At 40.2% G+C, this 23,839-nt stretch overlaps 1 protein-coding gene and 1 long non-coding RNA gene across 8 annotated transcripts in view; one reads left to right on the top strand and one right to left on the bottom strand.

The window, feature by feature from the left end:
* Positions 1-7,279, bottom strand: part of ARID5B (AT-rich interaction domain 5B) — a 191,971-nt gene extending 184,692 nt beyond the window's left edge. For 2 of the 3 annotated variants that reach the window (XM_042240972.1, XM_004021392.5), the window contains exons 1-2: positions 7,239-7,279; positions 6,553-6,807 (exon numbers count right to left, since the gene is read on the bottom strand). In XM_042240972.1, coding sequence (XP_042096906.1) covers positions 6,553-6,807; positions 7,239-7,259 — 276 coding nt within the window. In that variant the 5' untranslated portion in view covers positions 7,260-7,279. Of the gene's footprint in view, positions 1-5,478; positions 5,616-6,552; positions 6,808-7,238 lie in introns of those variants that run through there. The other variant, XM_060406497.1, reaches the window with a different exon arrangement.
* Positions 7,280-14,170: 6,891 nt separating this feature from the next.
* LOC105604950 (uncharacterized) overlaps positions 14,171-23,839 on the top strand; it is an 82,715-nt gene continuing 73,046 nt past the window's right edge. For all 5 annotated transcript variants that reach the window (XR_006058048.2, XR_006058046.2, XR_001436720.4 and 2 more), the window contains exon 1: positions 14,171-14,309. This is a non-coding gene — a long non-coding RNA (uncharacterized LOC105604950). The remainder of the gene's footprint in view (positions 14,310-23,839) is intronic.

Here is a 23,839-nt window from a genome sequence, read left to right as displayed (position 1 = left end):
CAATAGATACTTGACAAGGGCACTGAGTACTGCGCAGAGACCCAGAGGTGAGTAAGGCACCACCTTCCGCCCCTAATAACAGCACCGCAGTGGGAGCAGAGATGATGGGGTGATGAGCACAGAAAAAGAATACAGATAATCCAGATAACCCAGATGGCACATGGAACACAGTATGCAAACTACATGGGAGGTTAAAACTAACCACTGGACTGTAAGCCCCCTGATGGCAGAGGTGCTTGTCTTGTTCACTGCTGTATCCAGGGGCCTAGAACAGGCTCTGGCACAAAGTAGGTGCTCTATAAGTATGCATGGGTTGAATGAACCTCAAAGGTGAAGGCAGTACTTCCTAATTTCCAGAAAGATAATAAAATACTACAAATAGTGACTTCATTTCATCTCCACTTAACTAAGGGACATAGAATCCGAGAGCTTTTCTGTGACCAGTATCTGTCTATGGAAGCAGACTAAGGGATTCTTGAGGGTTGGGCTATTCTCCATGATCTCTCTACCTGGCTGTCTAGCACTTAGTAGGTCTTCAGTCAATGTTTGAGGAGATCAATGCATTCGTTTTCTAAAAACATGTAGACAGTGAGCTTTCTTCTGAAAACATATTGCATTTATTGTGAGCACAATTCACTAGTGTGTTATATAACATATTGCTTTTACATTTTTTAAAAACGTGTTGATCTCATCTCTCTATCAAGATTGATAAGCTTCTTAAGAAAAAGAGCTACATCATGCATTGTTTACATCCATCTCTGTACTTAGCAAAGCACTGAGCACATGGTTAGCACTCAACAAGCAGCTTTTATTAACTCAGGATAGATGAATCCAACACTGGCTGGAATTAGGATCTTAACCACACAAAATAAAACTTAGTGTACATTTTACTGATTCTCAAATTTTCACATCCTAGGCTCAAAGCTGAAACAAAATTTTGTATATATGAATGTTTTTGACATATTAAAGTATTCCTTCTATTACTGGATCTTGCTCCAAAGCCACGTAAGAAAGACAAAAAGGTACACAGTCACATTCCTTATTTCAGATCAACTCTATAGGCCAGGGGTCAGCAAGCATTTTCTGTAAAGGGCCAAAGAGCAAATATTTTCCACTGTGTGGGCCATATGGTCACTGTCGTAACTGTTCAGCTCTGACATTATAGCCTGAGAGCAGCTATAAACAATATGTAAACAGTCTGACTATGTTCCAGTAAAACTTTATTTACAAAAGCAGACAGTGGGCCAGGTTTGGCCCTCAGGCCTTAGTTTGCTGATGCCTGTCACAGTCTAGTAAACTCTCTCCATATAATTCACTGGTTTTCACCCTGGTTCTAAAGGGCCTGCTATGCAAAGTATGAAGATATTCCTTCTCTTAGCTTAAGATCATTACTAACAATAAATAATAACTATTATAACAGCATCCATCATTTGTTTCAGGACTTTTAGTTTTACTAATTCTCCTGGCAAGGTAGAAAGCCTTTAAATCCATTTGACAGAAGAAGAAACTGAGGCTTAGAAAAAGTTAAAGAAATTGACCAAGGCTAGTGATGACACTGAGGTGATCTCAGAAACTTCTAAAAAATCAGCTCATGGATACAAACCAGAGGCTGAGAGGCCACCCACGGGTGAAGCAAGGACAGTCCGGCACCTGAATTTCAGAATGTGTCTGTGATACGATCAGGCAATCTTCTAAAAAATCCTGCTGATCCAGTTAACAGCATATTTCAGTAATAAAATGTAAATCCTTAAGGAGCCTTTTATAATGGCAACACAGCTAAATCCACCATATGGATGAAAGCCAGCCTGATCTGGGGTGACTTGAATCACCTATATGTTCTAGTAAACTATCCTATACGTCACCCTCTCATAGAGAAAAGCTTTCTTTAGGAAGGTCCAAGGCAGTGGTCTCAAACTTTAATGAGAACAATAATATTAATATTAATGATAGTAATAATGAGTAAATTATTTTAGCAACTCTACTATCTCCCACCTTAGTTGTAAGCACTTTATATATGTATGAGCTCATTTAATCCTTAAAATAATCCTACAAAGTAGGTACTCTATTCCCATTTTACAGATGAGAAAACTGAGGCACAGAGTTTAAAACTTGCCCAAGATTCACACAGAGAGAGCAAGACAATTTATAAAATGCAGAATTCTGGATCCCAATTCCAGAGATTCTATATAAATTAATTTCAATAAAAGCTTGGGAATATACATTAAAAAAATTTTTTAACTAGATAGTAAGGCTGGTGATAGCCAAACCACCGTTAGAAACCCTGGCTGCATGCTAGAATCTATAATGACCAGATATGCTTGATCCTGACTCTGTGACAACACTGGCTTACTCACCTACACTCATATTGCAGGGGACCAGCAAGCCTTGTAGAATCCACCCCATGAAATTCAAGCTCGTACATCCACCTATTTTAAGAGGGTATATTGCCAATAGATTAAGCACTTGGCAATCTGAAAAGGAATATAATCAGAAGTTACCCAGTAACAGAGCCAATTACCCGCCTACTTTGCCATTTTCCTCCCCTGAAAAGCTACTGGCTGAATATGGCAATTGTAGGTAATTACCAGACACTTAACTCCTTGCATATGGCCCTGCTCTTCACTTTCATAATTCAAAACAGTATCATGATGAGGCCCAGAAGACTCCACATAGACCTAAGTTATTATGTTTCTTATTTATAAATTAAGAATATATAAAGACCCCTATAATCATAACTCCTTTCTATTCATTTAATTTATAAAGTATTTTGCCCATAATAATGTCTCGGTATATATAACAATCTCCAGTCAGCCTTACTATTATTGTTCCCTCCCATTTGCAACTGAAGAAACTGAGGCTCAGAGCATTTAGGACTGTTCAAGGTCAAACAAATAGTAAACTGTAGAATCAACATGTGACTCTCTGGAATGCTTCGCCTTCACACCAGCTGCCAGGACCCTAAGTACGTGCAGGAAGCAGTGATATAAGCAGTCCAGACATAATACTTATCTAAACTAGTAATAAATTGTTAATGATTATTAGTAATGGTATTACATGTAACTTACTGTTATATGCCACTGACGAGGTTTCTCTGAACTTTATAGAATAAGAATGATTCTGCTACCTAAATATCTGGTGACCTTTAGCAAAGCTGACTAACTAGTCATAGTTCTAAAATGTACAAGGAACTGCCCACATGAGTACACACTTCTAGAATGTAACATGATGTATTCAAGCTCTAGTTTCAAGAGTAGGTTTCAGCGGGAAAAATACACCAAACCTAAAATTTAAGGTCTAGAGTCTAGCAAGTGACCTCTGACAAACCACATAATGTCTGCAAGCCTGTCTCCAGCTGTAAAATGGACATACAAAGTCCTGCCTTATCTAGCCTCCTACAATTACTGCAAAGATCAATAAGAAAATTTCCCTCCCATGCCAAAAAAAAAAAAAGTGTTCTAAAGATCATAGCACACCACACAGGGACGCTATTTCTAACCTCACACAGTGATAATTTTCCTGTTTTTAGAACTGACGTCTTCATATTTCAAGAAATCATAAAAAGACAGAATGGTTCTCTTAAACAAAAAAACCATACTGAGTCCTGGCTGTCCTTTGGAAATGGATGCTGATATCAGCTCAATCAAGAAATTATTAACCTCCATTTAGCTACTTTAAATAAACTGCCCTGGCTGATTAAATGTGCTAAACATTTTCTCCAAGTAACAGTGCTCATCACCATGAAACCCTCCTCTTCCAGTTATGCACTGCAAATGGCAAATGCATCATTCAAAACTATTTAAAATCAATAATAAAATCATTTCACTGTATATAAACAACTTAATAGAGTTAAGTGAAAACAAAGCAAAGGTCTTAATGAGAGGGCCCTGTTGCCCCCTCTAGGTGCCAGAGGTAAATGCTGGTTTCTGTAGGCTCTCCTCCAGAGAAGACTGCTGTTGCTATTCTGCTAATGAATGACTAACTTAGGCCAGGGGGGAAATGACATCACCGGGGTGGAAAACCGATCTGCATTGGGAAACTCTCTACCTGCTTTACGTTTGTCATAATTATTTTGCACAATGTAGCCTGTATTTGCATAATTTTGAGGCGTGCCATTATCTCAATTGAAAATTGTTTTAATATGGCTGAATAATTCACAATGACATCAGCCAAAGTCCTAATGAAATATACAAGTATAATCATACAGCTAATTACCAGCCGTGTTAGCATTAAAAAACAAATCATGCATAATATTAGGCGATGTATATGCAGCTGAGGATTATAAATAGAGCCATCTCCCTCCCCCAAACCCCGAGAGTTTACTTTTAAATAGCAAGATTAATTTTCTCAGGTATGGCTCATATCGCAATGACGAAATGCAAAGATCATTAAAATGGTTCGCTTACATTTCCCCATAAAGAATATTTTTGTAAAAAATCGTGTATTTAAAAATATATCTATCCACTATCAACTGTTTTACCAGATGCAATCTTTGCCTAATATTTCTTTTACTCTTAAGTCAGAATTCACTATTTAATTACACAACAGAAATTAAAACTGCTCCAAGTGGGGTCAATTCAGGGTCTTTAAAAAATATTCCACTTTCAATTTAAAAAAAAGAGCGTGGCTACAAAATATCCCATAAAACACTGAATAATTTCCTTCTGGGTTTAGTCAGAAGTCTATTAGGCACCAGCTCTTTTCTGGATATTTAATCCTTCCCTTTTCCAGATCACAGGCCATGTTGAAGTAATAAATTTGAAAAGCAAATAATAAGAAATCAGGAGGGGGAGGAGGAGGAAGACAGCTGCGCAGGAAAGTTGGGTCGGGGGAGGGGGCCCGAGCTAGACCTTGGCAGGAGGAAAGAGCTCAACCTGTTGGTAGGTTGCAGGATTTTTCACAGTATTTCCAAACAACACCTTTGTAAAATTGCCGGCAGACTTCGGGAATTGTGAACATTTAAAACCCAGAGCTGGCGGGGAGGGCGGGGAGGGCGGGGAGGGCGGGGAGGGCGGAGGGGCGGAGTGGCGAAGGGGGGGGGGGGTTGTTCGGGGAGGAAGGAGGGGCTTATTTCCGAAGAGGCAGATCGGAGAGCGAACGTTTTGACGAACTCCAGTAATTAAACCTGCAGAGACCACCGATGGGTAATTCGATTCCCCGAAGAAGGAGTAAACTGGAGATGCCAAAAGTACAATCAACTCCATCAGACCAAAGAATTCTGGAAGGACTGACTGGCAGGCAGCTTCGAGCTCCGCTCCGGGATGAGTTAAACGGGGAACCATTCATTTAACAAAAAGATCCTTACACCTACCTCGAAAGCTCGAGAGCCTGGAACAGACAGAGCTAGCTGCCCTCAAAAGTCTGAGTTTGATTACCGTGCTCTCGCTTGGACAACACAAAGCTTTGCCAGGCGGCCGCGCACCCTCCCTCCCCGCGGCGCAGTGGGCACAGCCTCCCCAAAATAGTTCCCCGGGTAGGTACCACGGCGCTGAGGTCGGTCAGCTGACGAGGGGAGCCCGCAGAACTGCGGTCACACATGAAATGACAGAGCCGAATAGAGGCGGCCGCCCCGGCGCCCGGTGACAGCGGGCTCACCTCGGGCGTCCTCCCAGGAAGGCGACGAGCGCCCCCGCGGCCGCCCAGAAACGTGCCGGGGAGGCTCGTTCCCTCTCCACCCTCCCCGGGAGCGCCGTCTGGGCACCGAGGACGCCGGACCCGCAGGGCCAGTGGGCGAGCACACACCCCTCTGCCTTTCCCTCCCCGGTCCTCGTCCCCCACATCCCCAAAGATCGCGCTGGAAGACGTCCACTTTGCGTGGAGTAATTGAAAAGTAAAACATCAAATGGTCTGTCCGGGGAGAGGGGGTGGGGACGAGAGATAGTTGTTAATGCTTAACGTGTTTGTGCCGGTTACACGACCGCTTTGAAATCCGCCCGGGCAGATCTGCAAGTTATTTGAATGTATTATTCCAGTACCTGTCATTTATCACTTTATTCAACACGTCTTTGCCAACTCAATAGCTTTTGATCTCACTCTGCCTCCATTTCGTAATTTCCGCCCTCTTAAACATATCAAATACTTACTTAAAAAAAAAAAAGTGAACAATATCGAAACCCACCGAAAGAAATCCATCCATCCCCGACCGAGCCAGACTCGAAGGTAAATTTTCAAAAAGCAAAAAATATAAAAAGCATGTGATGTTCAAGCGGCAACAGAAAGATCACACGCGCGCGCGCGCGCGCACTCACGCACACACACACACACACACACACACACACACACACACACACACACATCCTTGAACAAAACCCTTCTCAAACAAGTTATTTGATCTTGACTAAAATCAGCAGTTGGATCCTCTTTGTAAAGCTGACAGCCAAACTCTGACAATGGCAAAATACTCGAGCCCCAGCTAGTGGCGCTACCCCTTTAAAAAAGAAGTCGATCTTGCTCGCCTGCAGAAGTGAATACAGTATTTTCAAGCTTGCCCTGTAATAAGCATTACTACGGGAAAAAATAATGAAGAAAGAAAAGAGGGAGATATAAGTTTACCACCTCGCCATGGTCGCTATTTCTGCCCTGGGGAGTGTCTTCTGGGAGGAAATAAAGTTTAGAGCTGGATAAAAGTTGCCGGCTGGTCCTCTCTTCCCACAACAGCTGGAGCTCCGCTATGCAAATCGGATCCTTTGGCGTACATCTTACAAAGAAAAAGTCGCCAAGGGACAAAATTCTTGGTTTGCCTTCAAGGTGGAATTGAAAAGCCTTGTAGAAAATGTAAGGTCCGTGCAAGCCACACGGTGAGCCGACCCACTGCAGGGGAAAAAAAAGCACCAAATAAATAATGTAACCATCAGAGCACAAACGTCTATTCCCAGACACATTTACACACAGACATCCACTCTTAATACAGAAGAGCCAACAGATATAAAGCTGGGTGGAAAAATAATAGAGCCCACAAATTTTCTGCCTCCCTTCAAAAAAAAAAAAAACCCTCCGGCCCCTCCACCCCCACCCCCCGCCACCTCTCCCTACCTCTCCATCTGAGGCGGTAAAATTACATTATGTATGTATGATCAGGGATTTTTTTTTTAAACAATAAAAATGATTTGGGGGATGTAGAGGGTAAAAGTTTGGTGAAAAGTTTGTGGGGGGCGTGGGTGGGTGCAGAGGTGTGGGTGAGCCGGGGGGCTGGGGGGTGCCGGGGGGTGTCGGGATCGGAAGAGCGGAGGAGAGCGAAATACCTGGAGTGAGTTGGGCTCCATCTCGACGTTCTGAATTGATTGAACTCAACATTCTCTCCAAACTTGTTGGCTTGAATGGATTGCATCAGGTCCTGGAAGGGAGACGCATTCTCTGCCTTCATCCGGCGTACTGTCTCAATATAAAACTAAGTTCTTGCCCTCCCTTCGGCACTAAAATGATTGAAATTATGTCCTAATATTTCTCTGACGTCTCAATTTTCAGCTCCTGTCAGAACTATGTAGGTTTCCTTCCAAATGTAGGTTGATCAAATTCATAATCGACAGAAAGGCTCCGTCCGATCTCGGCGGGAAGCGGATGGATCAAGGCAAAAAACGTATAGGGAGCTTTGTAAAAATAAATTCTACCCTAAAACTGTGTGAAGATGCGATCTCCCTCTTCCCAATCTCTCTTGTCTAGCAATGTCGTTTGATGAAATTTTTGGAGGAGACGAGAGCTAGCGAGCTCCGCTGTGCATCTGACAGGACCTGCTTGTATATGTCTAATATAAAGAACATTTCCTGCAGAGATTCCGGGGCGCTGCTCCTCTTTCTAATGCTCCTTAGCAGATTTGCTGTTATTAGACATGTAGATTTGTTTGATAGTTAAATTACGCTTCCTCACTGCCATGTTTTCGAGAACTAATCTGTTAAATTATCTTTTGATGCCTATTTACGTGGAAGGGAAAAGTGGGTTATCGATTATATAAACATATAAATATTAATGCATTTGTTCGCTTCGCAAAAAAAATACTCAGAAAAAAAAAAAACAGAACAGAAAGACAAGTGAGCAGCGCACACACATCTCAGGATTTTGCAAACAATATTGAACGGACAGCGACTGCATTTAGGGACTGGAACAATAAACGATGCATGATAAATCAATAAATGCGAGCAGCGAGTCTGCTCGGAATATGAATTCAGGCTCCTGGTTCTGCGTGTGCATTCTTTAATTTTGAAGTATATACATTAGTACGTGTTTACAATGCTGATGGACGCCAAGGGCGCTCTCAAATGATAATGTGTTTATATAACCCAGCGCTACAGGAATAATATACTGACTCCTACCCCACCCCCAACCCCTCCCCCGCCAAAAAGGGAGGGGAGCTTCCTCAATAATAGTTTGAAACTGAAAAAATCCATTTGCAAACTAGTTAAATACAACCAGAAATTAAGCTGTTGAAACCGGGGGCATGAACCGTAAGACAATAAAGGCTTTAAATGTGTATATTTATTGTTCTGGAGCCCTGGAGCATTGCGAGGTTTGCATGCACGGCTATTATGCAAACACAGAGAAACTTAAGAGCGACAGAACAAGGAACAGGCAGAGACTGCAAAGCCCTCGCTCGCTCCGACCCAGCTGCCGGTCCTCCGCCAGGCTAGATTGCATTTTCGCAGTGTTGATGTAAAATGGTGTACTCGCTTCCCCCACGCTCCCCCACCCGCTTCCCCGCTCTCCTCCCACTCCTTTCAGTATCACCCCCCCTCGCGATTTTATTATATTGGCACCAATCTTTCCAAAGTGGGTCTGGCATGCTAAAAAAGTAAACATGTACTATATGGGGAATAAGGTCTGTATAGTATGACAGTTGAAACTTGATCTGTGATAAAATTACAGGATGTTGAAATTACTAGTAAGCTATTTTTAACGCTTTCGCAACGTTTCACCTCTAGTCACAGCATCTAGTTGAAACAGGATTACTTTAATGAAAATTATATTCACATGGCTGAAGTTAATACACCCGGCAGAGCACAAATGCCTAATATTCAGTGACTTGAGGTGGAAAGACCCTCTGTGTGTATTTTATGCTTTTTCATAACGTCTGCGTCCTCTGCAGTAAGAATTAGGGCACTTAACATTATCTAAACCACATTTTTGATTCAGAACATGGGGAAGTAATAAAAGGCAAGATCTATCTCGTTTCTATACACACAGAGATAAACGCAAGAAAATGGCAGATCCTCCAATTACAATAAGTAATAAAAGCCCATGCCAAAGAGCCGGTATTCTGAAAGATGTCGAAACTATTTTAATAATTTAAAGTAATATCACAACTCTGCACCATGAAGGACAGTGTAAAAATTCACAGCCTCCCATCTTTTGCATTAGCCAAATTATGACTTGCACATCACTCTTTAATTATCTTCCTTGAAATTTCATCTGATCTTTCTATTTTATAAACATGGGTTACAAAGAGAAATTACAGCTCTCTGGCGCTTTCTCTCTCTTTTTAAGTTTATGATGCTTACTGCAGACATTTGATTAGAATAACCCATTTTGTTCTTTTTTTACATATGAATGGATTTGACTGAAGGGCATTTTACATAATTTTTTTTAAAATATATGAAAGACACTTAAGGCTTCAGTTAGTCTCTGTCCTGTTAGTGTAAATATACACATCCAGCTCAAGAAATCCTATGTTAAAAAACTTGAGTTGCAGTATTTTGACAAGATCATATTTGAGATCGACTGTGAGTCAGTTTCCTGTATGACCAACGCAGCAGCATTTATGCAGGAAACCTCAACAGAATGCCTGAGGGTATCCCTCGATTGTATATTAAATCTCTCTCTTTAAAAAATACATAGCTCCTCATAGCATCTAAGCAAGTTCTGCTGGTTTTGGTGCTATTAAGTCTTTAAGGGTCTGTAAGGAACTTCACTTAATTAGAAACCCTGTTTCTATGTCTCTTCAAGGTAGGTGCTGAACTAGGCTGCATGCTGCCTGACTCTCGACAAGGTTTTTGAGATGTTAACAATTGCAGCGATCTAGGTCTGAATATTTTTGAATATCTACAATCTTGTAATCAGATGGAAGCTAAATTTCAAAACTGAATCACAGGGACTTCTTCCCCCTCTTAATATAGCAGCAGCACCACCACCCCCATGAACATAATAAAATCTAATAAATCAAACTTCAGCTCCAATCCTGTGAATGACTTATAAAATTACAGATCACAATGGTGTGTTTACAAAAACAAAACAAAAAATCCTTTATTTTCATTCTTTAATATTATGCTTGATAGGCACCTGTAAATTATCTGTGTAGCAAATATCCATACAAAGAAAGTTTCAATTAAGATAAGGAGATTGTATTGAAACAGTTCTTTGAAGTAATGTAGTTAATAGCCTGTTTGATTTCTTCTTGTGAGAGAGTAATAACGTGGATTCAAGGCTCCATCAATCACAGAGCAGATGTAAGACTTGAGACACCGGCACCCAGGGGAATAGAGGCAAACTCCTGCAGTGCAGGGTCCTTGGGCTAATGTAAAGTAAATACTCATAAACAGATTGAATGTTGTAAGAAGACAATCCATTCAGGACAGTTATAATCATGAAAGCAACTGCTTTATTTATCTATAAAAAAGCTTGTACACAGCTGGGACTCACTGTGTATAAAAGAAGAGTAGGAAAAAAGCAGTATATGTTTATACCACACTATTTATACCCACTATTTCTGGATTCTTTCTTATGCCAAAACACAGGAACCTGTACCTACATATCTATATCCCTGCTGCTTTGGTAGCCCAAACCCCAACTCTGTTTTAAATTATTTGGTTTATTTAAAAGGTTAAAAAATTAAAAATCATGCCCACCACTCAAGGGAGTGGGGAAGCAGTAGACACATTTTTCAGTGTCTGCGAATCATTTCATAAAGGATCAGGAGGATTAAGTTAGTTGCAAGAACCAGCAGTGACATAATTAGGCAGCTTGGACTATAATAAACAGGATCAATAAAAGAAAAAAAAAGTACAATTTGAAAAAAGAAGGCGACCATTTCAAAAATTCAACACTCTCTGCGCAACTCTGGGACTCCCCCTCCCCCAAATTGTAAAAAACAACTGAAACATTTTTGACCTTGGCTATAATAATACTTCATGTTTTAGCACTTTAGTCAGCATTTTATCTACTAATTGCTACACACTACCGCATGTGGCTCGAATCTGCCACTGCAGCTTTCTTTCATTGGTGAGCGAATTGCTTGATAAAGACTGGGAATTCAACCTGGCTGTTTCCTTCCTTGCTCCCCCTCGGCTCCCCCCACCACCTTTTTTTTTTTTTTGCCTTTCCTTTTCTACCTAGAAGCCGCTATATTTTTCCAGAAAATACCGCATGGGTCAGAACAGGGACGGTGAATGGTCCCCTAATCTCTTTCCACCGGTTAAACTCGGGCCACTTTGGCGATCGCAAGGCAAAAGGAGAAGGTGAAAGGGGGCGGGAGGAACGAGTGGGGCGAAGGTGGGGGAGGGGGAATCCTGGCCTGTGATGGACCTGATGCTAAGAGATTCTGCACATTGGTCCCTTGGCTAGTCCATAGCTGGTGAGAAGTCCGTGGGACACCGCGCTGCCCACATGGGGGCCTCCAGTTAGAGGCTCTCTCCTGTCTTGCTTGGTCAAGAAGTGGGGTTCGAGGCCGGTGGCCCCCGAGTTTGCAGACTGATTCGTGGGTTGAAAAGCTAGGACAGACTGCGTGTCAGCCACGACTTAGTCCCCTCCCCCTTCCAAGCCTGGCGCCATCGTGAGCGGTGGGGGTGGGTGCCGTTATTAATAAGGCGGCCTCCAGCAGTGCGGGCTCGTCCGAGTCTTCGTTCAACAAGTCTACTGGTTTGAAGAAGGATAAACCGGGTTATATGGGTCATTGCTTTCCAGGAGACCTCTAGCGGTCAAAGGTTGAGCTACATCTTAAATTTGGGCCTCCACCTTGTCTCCTGCCTCCTGGGCTGTGGTGGGGGGTGGGTCTCTAACTCAGGTCTAGACAGTAAAGGCCGGTAGCTTGGAATAGATTTCTCCAGGACTGGAGGCCACAGCCAAGAGAGAAGTGGGGAACTCAGAGAAAAGGGTCCCCTCCCCCTCCCCCATACCCCTCTCCGCAGTCATGTGATGCGCTTTGTGGGCACGGGAGGCCCCAGTTCCTCTGCCCTTAGTACAGATGGAGGAGACTTCCTATCTTATCTTGATTTTCTTCCCCATTGGGAGACTAATCAAGAATTTTCAGGGAGGTTGGATTAAATTTGCCCAAGCCATTTCCAGTTACAATAGCAATGTTGAGTCAATTTATTTTTTTCTAATTTATAAATTAAATCCAAGTCCCATTCCCTCACCCTAGTCACACATAAACCCAAACACCCCTTAATGTTAACAATTCATTGCCTTCAAGTGCCCTTGACATTTCTGGGCTATTTAGTTTAGAAGTAACTGAAGTTATTTCTTTTTTCTTCTTTTAAAAATTGCATGTCTTGCAGTGGGGGATGTATGACTTTTGACTACATTGTGACCTTGTTCCTCTATCTGAAATGCCGCACCGTTCCATCTCAGGTGGACAGCATCCTAAGGAAGAGAGTGATGGTGACTTACAGGCTTCTTGTTATTCAGACTCATTTATGATCCACATACTAATAAAGAATTTGATCAAATTGACCTCTAGCATGGTATTCAAGTGATTGTTGGGAACAGCCATCTTAGATCATACCAAAAACAGAGGTCCCAGCCATATGAGGTTATTAAAACATCTTGTCATACCTGATTTTTAAAAAAGAAGACAAGAAAATGTACAGATATGGAGTATTGCCTCCACTGGGGGACTCATATACCACCAACTAAAAATTTCTCTGTGCAGTTTCAAATAGACGTTAATGATGCCTTGTAGCTAGTGATTTACAACTTAAAAATACTTGACAAGCATTAAGTAACTCATTACTTAGAAGCAGAGTGGACATGGTAGGTAAATCACTAGACTGAAAGTCAAGGGGCCATTCTTCACTGATTTTCTGTGTCACCCTGTCCATGGCTATAATTATCCACAGGACTCAAATCCTAATTCCACCTTTGTCAGAATTTCTCAGATAATTGTGGCAGAATTATCCAGACTGGTCACCTGTGTAGTGGCAGCCCCCTGTGCTCAGCCATCAAGCAAACAAATGGAAGTATTAGCAAGTCCCTGGGCTGCCTCCACCTACATTTTGCCGTGGCCACAGACTGATAATTTTATGACTTGTTATTTCAGGTTGAAATATGTAAGTGTAGTTATTCACTAAGAGTATAAAGAGATCTGAGAACTTCAGAGAAAAAGGAATAACAAGAAGAATAATGAGATTGTTTTTCTTCTCATCTTCAATAAGCTGTGGCCAAAATGGAATTGGGCAGACTTTTCACAAAGAAGGTTAGGGACCACATGAGCCTCAATCAGTTTACACAGTGCTGTTCTCAGCGTGTGCTGGAAACACCTCTTATGGACTTGCCAGAGCTAATTGTTACATTTTATGGAATTTTGCAAACTTCCTATGAAACACAACTATTTGGTAAATATTAAATTATATATATTTTATATAAACTATAATTCAATAAAAAATAAATTATATAAATTCACAATACATTATATTGAAAACAAAAACAATACATACTGAAAATTCATCACTTTCTCTCTTACTACATTTTAATATTGTCTATCCTCTTCAGGTTATTTATATCTTTTTTATTTTGATGATTACAATACTACATAATGGTGTGCTACCATATGTCTTCTCAGTCCATGACCGTTGGCATTATGTTGGTAGCTTGAAATTGGCTGTGATGAGATATTTAGCCCATGGAACTCAGCGAACATTACAAATCAGGGCTTGATTTAGTGTGTTATTGTTGATTGTTTAGGCTTAAGAAGGGGATGGACAAAATGTAAATATTGCCGATTGTGATGATTAATTTTATCTGTCAACTTGACTCGGTCATGGGATACTCGGTCAAGTTGATAGTTGGTCAAACATTATCTTAGATGTGTCTGTGAGGATGTTTTTGGATGAGATTCACATTTGAATCAATAGACTGAGTAAAGCAGACTGCACCCAACCTCTCGTGGGTGAGCCTCATCCAATCAGTTGAAGCCCTGACTAGGACAAAAGTCTGAGTAAGAGGAAACTCCTGCCTGACTAATCGAGCTGTCACATGGGTCTTTTCTAGCCTTTGGACTTGGACTGAAACACTGGCTCTTACTGAGTCTTAAGCCTGCGGATTTTTGGACTGAAACTTAGACCATTGGCTGTCCTGGTTCTTGGGCCTTTGGACTCATGCTGGAACTAGAGGTCAGTTCTCCTGGGTCTCCATCTTGCTGACTACAGATCTTGGGGTTTTTCAGCCTCTGCAAATTGTGATATATATATATATCTCCTATTGGTTCTGTTTCTTTGAAGCCCTGACTAATACATGGATTAAACTTAAACATGTATCAGATCTGTAACCAATAATATTGTGAATAGCACAAAAAAGGAAGGAAATTTTTGAAAGCTATATAATTCATCAAAGAAGTTGCTCATGTCGTTGATGAAAGACTGAAATTCTTGGCTATGTCTTTTATCTTCACTTTTATTTTACTCCTCAATTTAAGTGAAAGTTTCAGACATTCAAATTGGAACTACACTCATTTGTTAATCCAATTGTAGGTTAGCTATGGATACAAGAGTTCAGCAAAGAGTTAACAAAAGCATCCTCTGGGAAGAGATTGGCTCTGTGGAATTTACAGTGAAGAGTGTGGTATATTTTATTATTATTTGTACATTTGTGCTACACTTCCTGTGTATCAGCAAAATATACAATGAATTTACATACCAACACACACACACACCGGAGAAGGCAATGGCACCCCACTCCAGTACTCTTGCCTGGAAAATCCCATGGATGGAGAAGCCTGGTAGGCTGCAGTCCATGGGGTCGCTGAGGTCGGACACGACTGAGCAACTTCACTTTGACTTTTCACTTTCGTGCATTGGAGAGGGAAATGGCAACCCACTCCAGTGTTCTTTCCTGGAGACTCCCAGGGACGGGGGAGCCTGGTGGGCTGACACGACTGAAGTGACTTAGCTTAGCAGCACACACACATACACATATATATACACACATATATACATATGTCTAATTTTATTGGATGTATACCATATGTATATATCTGTATCTATATCTAGATATATAAAAACTAACAGAGACATATCTCTTTTGGTTTGGGAAGCTAGTTGCATATTAGAAGTCCATGTCTGTCTAAAGCTGGTCTTCAGCCTGACTCACAACTCAAACTTCTAAAGTGGGGGTTGGCAAACTGTAGCCTACTACCTGATTTTGTACAACCCATGAGCTAAGAATGTGTTTTATACTCTCAAACAGTTGGGAAAAACCACTAGAATAATATTTTGTGGCAAATAAAAATTATATGATGTTCAAATCTCAGTGTCCGTAAATAAGTTTTGTTGGAACTCAGCCATGCTTACTCATTTATGTATTGTCTATGGCGTCTATCATGCTAAAATGGCAGGGTTGAGTAGTTACAACAGAGATCGTATGGCCCTCAAATCCTAAAATATTTACTCGCTTGTCTTTTGTAGCAGAAATTTCTTGTTCTAGAATAGGTAGGTACGTGCCTTGACTGGCAGTAGTAGACATAACCAAATGACCTTTTGAATTCTTTTTGTGTCCTTGGTCCTAGAAATGCTTCCTTAGTAAACAGAGAAAATGGCATACCCAGAGTTGTGAGGGATTCATATGGCTGACTCAAGGTCAGGGAGAGTCAATGTCTTCACAAAAGTAGAGAAGGAACATGAGATTTCCCACTCCTTGGTTTGTGTTCCAACCACTGGATCACAGTGCCTTTCTTCTGGACCGCTTATCCTAAAAAAAGAAGTTATCCTAAAGCACTGTATAATTTTGTTAGGCGTGGTTAAATATTTATTGTTTTCTTGTTCAGTGTGGTTCAGTTACTGTGTGTCTATGTGTGTGATGGGACTCTTCAGGATGAAAGGTGCCATATAAGTTGAGGATTATTTTATGACTTGTTATTGCAGGTTGAAATATGTAAATGTGGTAATTCACTAATGTTGTATTAGTGCATATATCTGGGAAAGGGAAACAAGAATGCATTATCCTTCCTTTTGAGTCTAACATTATTTGCATCCTTTTAAAAAAAACACCCAATCAATTTTTTTTTAAATGAGGAAACACAGTGGAGGAAAAAAAAAAATTCCTTTAATGCAATACTTCAGCTGAAAGTTTAATGACACAAAAGGCAGGCAATTCAAAGTTACAGTTCCCACAGCAACTGTAACTCTGCTATATAGCACATTTAGGCATAGATTTCACAGCATGTACTGCAATACAAAATACTCCACACTGGGCATGCAAGGGGGCAGAGTTATGGTTGCTATGGGTACCATGACTTTGAATTTCCAGATTTTTTGAGAGTTTAAATTCTCAACCAGAACATCACATTAATAGTTCATTTTTTTTGCATTGAAAATAATAAAGATTGTATCACTGTTTCCACTGTCAAACCTATCTCCAGCTCAGTCCACTGGTTAGTATAAATACCTACCCAAACATATTCACCCTACTTGCTAAAATTAAATACATGACCTCAGCCCAGGGAGTATTTTAGTTTGCAAATTTATATGCGATGACTTTCACTGGATTAACTAAATCTGCTCCCTCCTCCTTTCCAAAAATCACCAAGAGATTTGGGTTAACTCTTTCAGCATTTTAGCATAGTTTTATCTGTTACTCATGGGCTGAGAGGATATGGTAATCATATTCATTGTGTATGAATGTGTGATGTGCATATTTATAATTTATACTCTACTCCAAAAGGAACTGGAGGCAGCTAACTGCATGTATTCATTTATTCCTTGGCCACAACATGCAATTTCATGCCTTTATGCTAGTGATCTCAGGACCCTTTCACTTTAAAAATTGTGGAGGACCTCAGAGAGCTTTTGTTTATGGTGGTTTTATATAAATATATGCGTGTGTGTATTTACCACATTAAAATTATAATTTAGATATTTTAAATAGTAACTCATTTAAAATAACAATAATAAACACATTACGTGTTGACATATGTGTATTTAAAAAATAACTATAACTTAGTGGAAAGAGAGGCATTGTTTTACATTTTTACTAATCTCTTTAACAGAAGACAGCTGGATTCTCATAGCTGCTTCTACATTCAATCTGTTGGATATTACAAATCATGTAGCTTCTGGAAAATGCCACTATACTTTTGTGAGAGTATGCAAGTCAAAAAAAGCAAACAATGTCTGAGTATTATTATGATTGTTATTTTAACCACCTGAAATGGTCTCAGGGATTTTCATGGATCCCCAGACTGTACTTTGAGAACAAGTGCCCTATGCATTTGCTTATGCTCTTCTTCCAAGCTTATACCTCTTCCTCATCCACAGGAAAACTCCTATTCATGCTTCAGGGCACTGGGAAAGATTAATTGCTCCCTTAGCTATATTCTCATAACAATTTGTACATATTATGATATGAGCATCTATTTTTGTATCCTTATGATTGAATGTTTAAATGTCTGGGGTTTTTTTTTTTGTTTGTTTGTTTGCTGTCGTTAGACTATGAGTTGCCCAAAGGGGAGCCATGTCTTATACATTTTTCCCTCATTTTCTAGCATGGTACCTGGCATTCCATATATATGGAATATAAGAATTCAGTTCAACAAACAAGTAATAAAATAGCTCCCATTTATTGAGTCCATAATATATGTTAGGAACTATGTATGAATTATCTCAAATGTAATCCTAATAATAATGCTATGAAAGTACTATTATTAATATTTTCAGTGTTTTTTAAGTGAGGAAACTAAGGTTTGCCTAAAGTCGAAGTTATATACCATGCCAAGAAATATAGAGGAGAGAAAAATCGGGAATCAGAATCTTTGCCTTAAAGGCATTTATAAACTACTGTGGGAGATAAGACAAAATGCACAAGTGAAAGGCAAATAACAATATAAAACAACAGCCCACAAAGACTATAATTAAAGAAATGCCTACTTAGTAGAAATGGCTGCTTACCCAGTGAGTTATTTAGAGTCAGACTTTTGGAGGACGCACTTCTATTAGAAAACCTTTGTTTTAGAATGCACACCAATATGTGTGCATTTGTCAATAAATTATATATTTACTACTGCACTAATCTGTAATGTACAAATATGCACGAATATACTCAAAATATAAATTATGAAGAATTTTAAAATAATGAGACAAAAATATATATAAAGACATTCAAAATTTCTTTTTCAGAATCTGATGAATTATGGCCCCACTTTGAAGCCAGTTCATCTAAACCGGTGGCCATCAACTTTGGCTACACGATGGGTTCATCTGGGGAATTTTTAAGATACGGTGCTCAGGTCCCACCTCCAGGTTACTGAGATCAGAATCTCTGAGGGTGGGCAAACAGGTCATGTGAGTTTTCCCCTCTTTCCCCCAAACAAAGAATCCTAATGTGTGCGAGTCCAGCCACTATGGACTGTGGTACCATCAGGAGAAGGTAGAGAATGTAGCCCCTTGGAAGACATCACAGAAAGATGGTATGGAAAACAGTTTTGAAAATTTTACTTGGAAGTATTGAAAAGTTACATTTATAAACTCACGTAAGCTGAGGTTTTACATCCCCCTTGCCTAAGTTAGTATCTATGTATTTATTTTCAGAAGTGGTACCCAGTTTGAATGTACCTGGTTTGTCAAGGTGTGGAAGTGAGAAGCCCTGAGTTGTATCCTGTGCCTGGTTGAACATTTGTGTGGACCCCTTGGGCTGTTTTTCAATAATAGGATTTATAGAGGTGGTGATTTCTGTTGTGGTAAAGTATTTTGTTTCACGAAAGTACATTCTTTGAATCAATATAAAGGCCCTTAAATGGAGTCATGACATGTTTGTTCTGGGAAGCATCTTTTAGGAGAGTACCTTTGTGTTATATATGAGGAAGCTGAGACCCACAGATGGGAAGTGATGTTGGGTGCCTTATGTAAGGCAGAGTTCTGAGAAGAAAAGTTTGGGACATTGGTAGGGGTAGGGTTGGGGAGAGATATGATTGTCCCTAAACACATGGGTTCTCAAGTGCATGCTATGAAATTCCACCTTAGTGCCTTGAGCTTCCCTGGTAGCTCAGATCGTAAAGAATCTGCCTGCAATGCAGGAGACCTGGGTTCAGTCCCTGGGTCAGGAAGATCCCCTGGAAAAGGGAATGGCAACCCACTCCAGTACTCTTGCTAGAGAATCTCATGGACAGAGGAGCCAGGTGGGTCATTCTAGGACAGGGTGTGTGAGCAGCATGGACTCGAGTTAATTGCGGCTCCATCTTTAGCTAATCCTATCAATGCTAGGGTTGGCTTCAAACATTTTAAAACAAATTACATGGAAGACTCCTAAACTCCAAAAATTAGGAAGCTCCCTGAGCTCTTTGCTTTTCCATTCTTGGATCTATTGTGACTACAGTGATCCAGAACCTTCCCTGTGAATGGGAAGGCTCAACTAGATGAGCTCTAAGGTTCCTTTTGACCCTCTATCAAATCTCTTGGACTGTGTGCATTTTTAGATAGTGTCACTCAAATCTGAGGGCAATAATAGAGCACAAAATTGGGTTCTGAAGATTCCTCTTTGTGCATATGACAGGGAGGGGAGAGGTATTCTTATATATTCTTACATAATTTGCACCTTGAGATCCAGAGGCTGGGAGCCCCAGAATTCTGGGACAAATATAGCCATACTATGTTCACCAGGTCTGTTCAACATGGGTCATAGGTGAAAGACAGCACAGCCTGGGAGTTGCTTGATCTGGGGGACAGAGATATGTATAAACCAAGAAATCTGCATGTTGACGGCTTATCAAGGCTTTAGTTCATGTGGATTAAATGTGTTTTCATGAAGTAGGAAACAATGTATGAAACCATTCTTGTTCTTCACTCTTTAAAACACATGAGAGTATTGGAAAGGTTCAAATGTAGGAGCTAGCATGACGCTTCATGGATCTTTATGCATTCTGTTTACCTTGTCACTTCTGTATATCCTCCACTTTGTCTTCTTCACCATCTCCACCTAAAGAAGTCCAAAACACTAAGTGAAAAGTGGGCAAACATTAACAGTAGCTCATTGTCCTAAATGGAGAAGGCGATGGCACCCCACTCCAGTACTCTTGCCTGGAGAATCCCATGGACAGAGGAGCCTGGTGGGCTGCAGTCCATGGGGTCGCTAAGAGTCGGACACGACTGAGTGACTTCATGTTCACTTTTTAGTTTCATGCATTGGAGAAGGAAATGGCAACCCACCCCAGTGTTCTTGCCTGGAGAATCCCAGGGACTGGGGAGCCTGGTGGGCTGCTGTCTATGGGGTCGCACAGAGTCAGACACGACTGACTTAGTGACTTAGTGACTTAGCAGCAGCAGCAGCATTGTCCTAAATGCCTGCATGTACTTAACTTTATATGGTAAGTGCTAGTATTAGCCATGTTTTAGATGAAGACACTGAAGCACACAAAGAGAGACAAGTAACTTGCCTAAGGTCACATAGCTAGAAAGAGATTCAATATGGATTCAAACTCAGGTAATCAGTCGAGAGCCTACTTTTAACCACACATTTTACCATCTCTCTGTTGACACTGTCAGGGACATCACAGAAGAAATGACTTCAAGTGTTTGGTGAATGTATTAAGTTTTCATCATTACTTTTGATAAAAAAATTTAAATTAAAAAAATGAAATTAGGTAATATCCATCGAATTGGCAAATACTTTATGTAGTAGCCAGTATTGGATTGGAAATGAGAACATGAAATTTGCCCCTCTGGGGAGACTGCCAGTTTGTACAATTCTTCTGAAAGAAAATTTGGCAGTATATAATAAATCCTTAAGATACTGCATTCCCTCAAACCCAGAAATTTCACTTCTATGAATTTATGCTAAGGAAAATTTGGGGCAGGTTCACAAAAGGAATATAAAATTTACACTACAGTATTGTTCAAAATAAAAAAGTTTGGAAGCAATATAAGTAATTGAAACAGAGGATCAGCTAAATAAATTATGGTGCAACACTAATAAAGACAAATATGCACATATTCAGAGTGTAATAGAAACATGTTTATTGACCTGGAAAGACATTAAAAATATTCTTCTTTTTAAAAGGAAATACTTTTACCTTAAAACATGCAAGTTTATATGGATAGTAGAATTAAGGCAATTATGTTTCTTTGTACTTTTTGGCCGTTTCAAAATTTTCTACAATGTATTACTTATGGGATATTTATAGAAAGAAAAAAGTACTAGAACTTCCTTGCCTTAGCCGCTGGAAAACTTTTTGCAGATGTGCAAAACAGTGACTGTAACCAGAGAAGGTTCAAAGTGAAATTAATAGCTAACATTTATTGAGCACTCATTATGTGCTAGGCCTTCTAATAAATGCTTTGAATTATTTCTTTTAATCCTTGCAACTCTTATGATATAAGCACTCCAGTAGTCCTTTTTAGCAGCTGAAGCATGGAGAGATTATAACTTGCCCGGATTCACTGAGGAGGAAGCTTCTAAGGGGATGTGAATAATTTGTAGGATTCAGAAATAAACGAATAAAGTTCAGCCTTGGGTGTTAAGGCACCATCTTCCAGGAAAGGAACATTAGCTAGTTGACCCAACAAAGAACATAAATTAACCTAGTTAAAGCGAAAACCATCTATTATAGGAGATTGAGCCCTGAGAGAACCCAGAATGGGTAGATAACTATACTATGTAACTTCTGATGGGGCAGTTAACTTTTCTGCCAGATAGGAAGTGCTTTACCGGTAGACTTTTTTTTGGGGTGGGGGGGGGGGTGGTGCCATGCAAAGGGTATCTGATCTGAGAAGCAGCTTGGGAATAAAACAGTTGAATTCATTTTGATAACTTGGGGATTTTGCTTGGCTTGCCACCCAGTCCCTCACTTCCCAACACTTCTCTCGATAAACATTGATCTGCTCATCTACTTCCTCAAGAGTCTCCTTTGATCTTCCCCACCCTTTTGTAGTTAGGAAATAGAGACACAGATGTCCTCAATGCTCTAGCATCTCTAGAACTTCAACAATAGGGCTCTACAGGTGGTAGCACTGTTGGAGAGAGGTGTCTGAGGCTTTTCTTCAAATTGTGTTTGCATAGCACTTAGTATCCGAATGAAAAGACATCTGTTGTGCAAATCAAAGAATCAGTGATAAGTGACTCAGTCCCAAGAACAAGCCATGCAATTTCTTTGCAAACCTTGCAAAGAAAATGTGCCTGGTGCTCTAATACTTGGGTCTCTGTTGAAGCTCAGGGTTCCTTTAGACACAGGGAAGCTGCTTACTATTGCTTTCGGTGACCCTAATATTCTCCCTAAATAGTGGGAACCAGGATCTTGAAAGGACAAAACACTTTCATGATTGTCATGCTTTCGTCCATGACATTTATGTTCCTGGAATGCCTCTACTTGTCTTTCCGTTCCTCATCCTTCATTGAAACTCAACTCAAAGGTCCCTCTTCTATAAAGAATGCCCTGGTGCTAGCAACTGAGAATTAGCTCAATATTCCTGGAACTCCATAGACAGTGTGTACTGTCTGTGAATTTTTGAATAAGTTTTATAATTGTATTGCTCTTCCCTTGAGGGACAGGAACTCCACTAAATAACAGCAATGGTAAACCAACAGCCAGACTAGAGTGGTGCCAGCCTATTTATTATATTATATTTTTAGATTTTTTTTGATGTGGACCATTTTTTAAAGTCTTTATTTAACTTCTTACATTATTGCTTCTATTTCATTTTTTTGGCTGCAAGACATGTGGGATCTTAACTCCTCCACCAGGGATTGAACTCCCTGCAATGGAAGGTGAAGTCTTAACCGCTGGACTGCCAGGGAAGTCCCCCAGTCTATTTATTTTAATAGAGAGAAATCTAGTGTTTTAAAGTTAGACAGCATCTACCACACTTTAGTGTACAAGGTTTCAAGTGTTTTAAGAAGTCCAGTGTATTGGGAACCTATTTTGTGGAAGGGTTTAGTTGATTTCAAGCTCAAGATTGAAATATAGGAGGTACCAGTTGAAGGCTTGTTTCCACCAGCACTGAGACATACTCTCAGTTCCTTCATTTATCAATGGGACAGATGACACAGAGTCACTCATACCTGATAGAACTATTGTGAGAACAAAATAAAATCACAGATATGAGAAAGCCTTTATCCAAGGCATTATTGTAAACTACAAACCTAATCCTATGTCATAGAGGAGATTGCAGTTATGAGGGTGGGTGGTCAATACCTAGAATTCACGGATGATCAAGGAGACCAACTATCTGGAAATGACATCCACTAAGGAAAATCCTGAGTGGCCAAAGACGTTACAGGAGATGCTCGTATCCAATCAAAGGAGAATATTAATATGGTATTACTCTGGCGAGGTTTCCTACTTATTGACTAAACTGATCCACAAAATAGAGGTTTTCTTCAGGAAGAAAAAAGGGTTAAATAAATTTGAGAGAGACAAAATCAGATAGGTTTTTTTTTTTTTTTAACCCGCAGCTTTTAGAATGCTGACGTGACTCTTTGAGAGAATGATAGAGAGTTCTTTCTTCTCAAGGGCAATTGCCTGGCCAGAATGGAGACTCAATTCCCTGTCTTAGGATCTGATGGAAGGAAGAATGTGTTCGTGATCTGCCTGAAGTTTCTGAGATAAGAATCCAAAGAAGACTCTGATGTTTATCCAGCATTACAAAGGAGGAGACGTTGATTTTGGCAGTTATAGGAACATCGGTCCTTGGAAAGCTGGATTCTGTTATGAGGGAAAGGG

This window comes from Ovis aries, chromosome 25 (genome assembly GCF_016772045.2).
Source record: "Ovis aries strain OAR_USU_Benz2616 breed Rambouillet chromosome 25, ARS-UI_Ramb_v3.0, whole genome shotgun sequence".
In the NCBI taxonomy this organism is placed as follows: Eukaryota; Metazoa; Chordata; class Mammalia; order Artiodactyla; family Bovidae; genus Ovis; species Ovis aries.
This window is presented reverse-complemented; position numbering and strand designations above follow the sequence as displayed.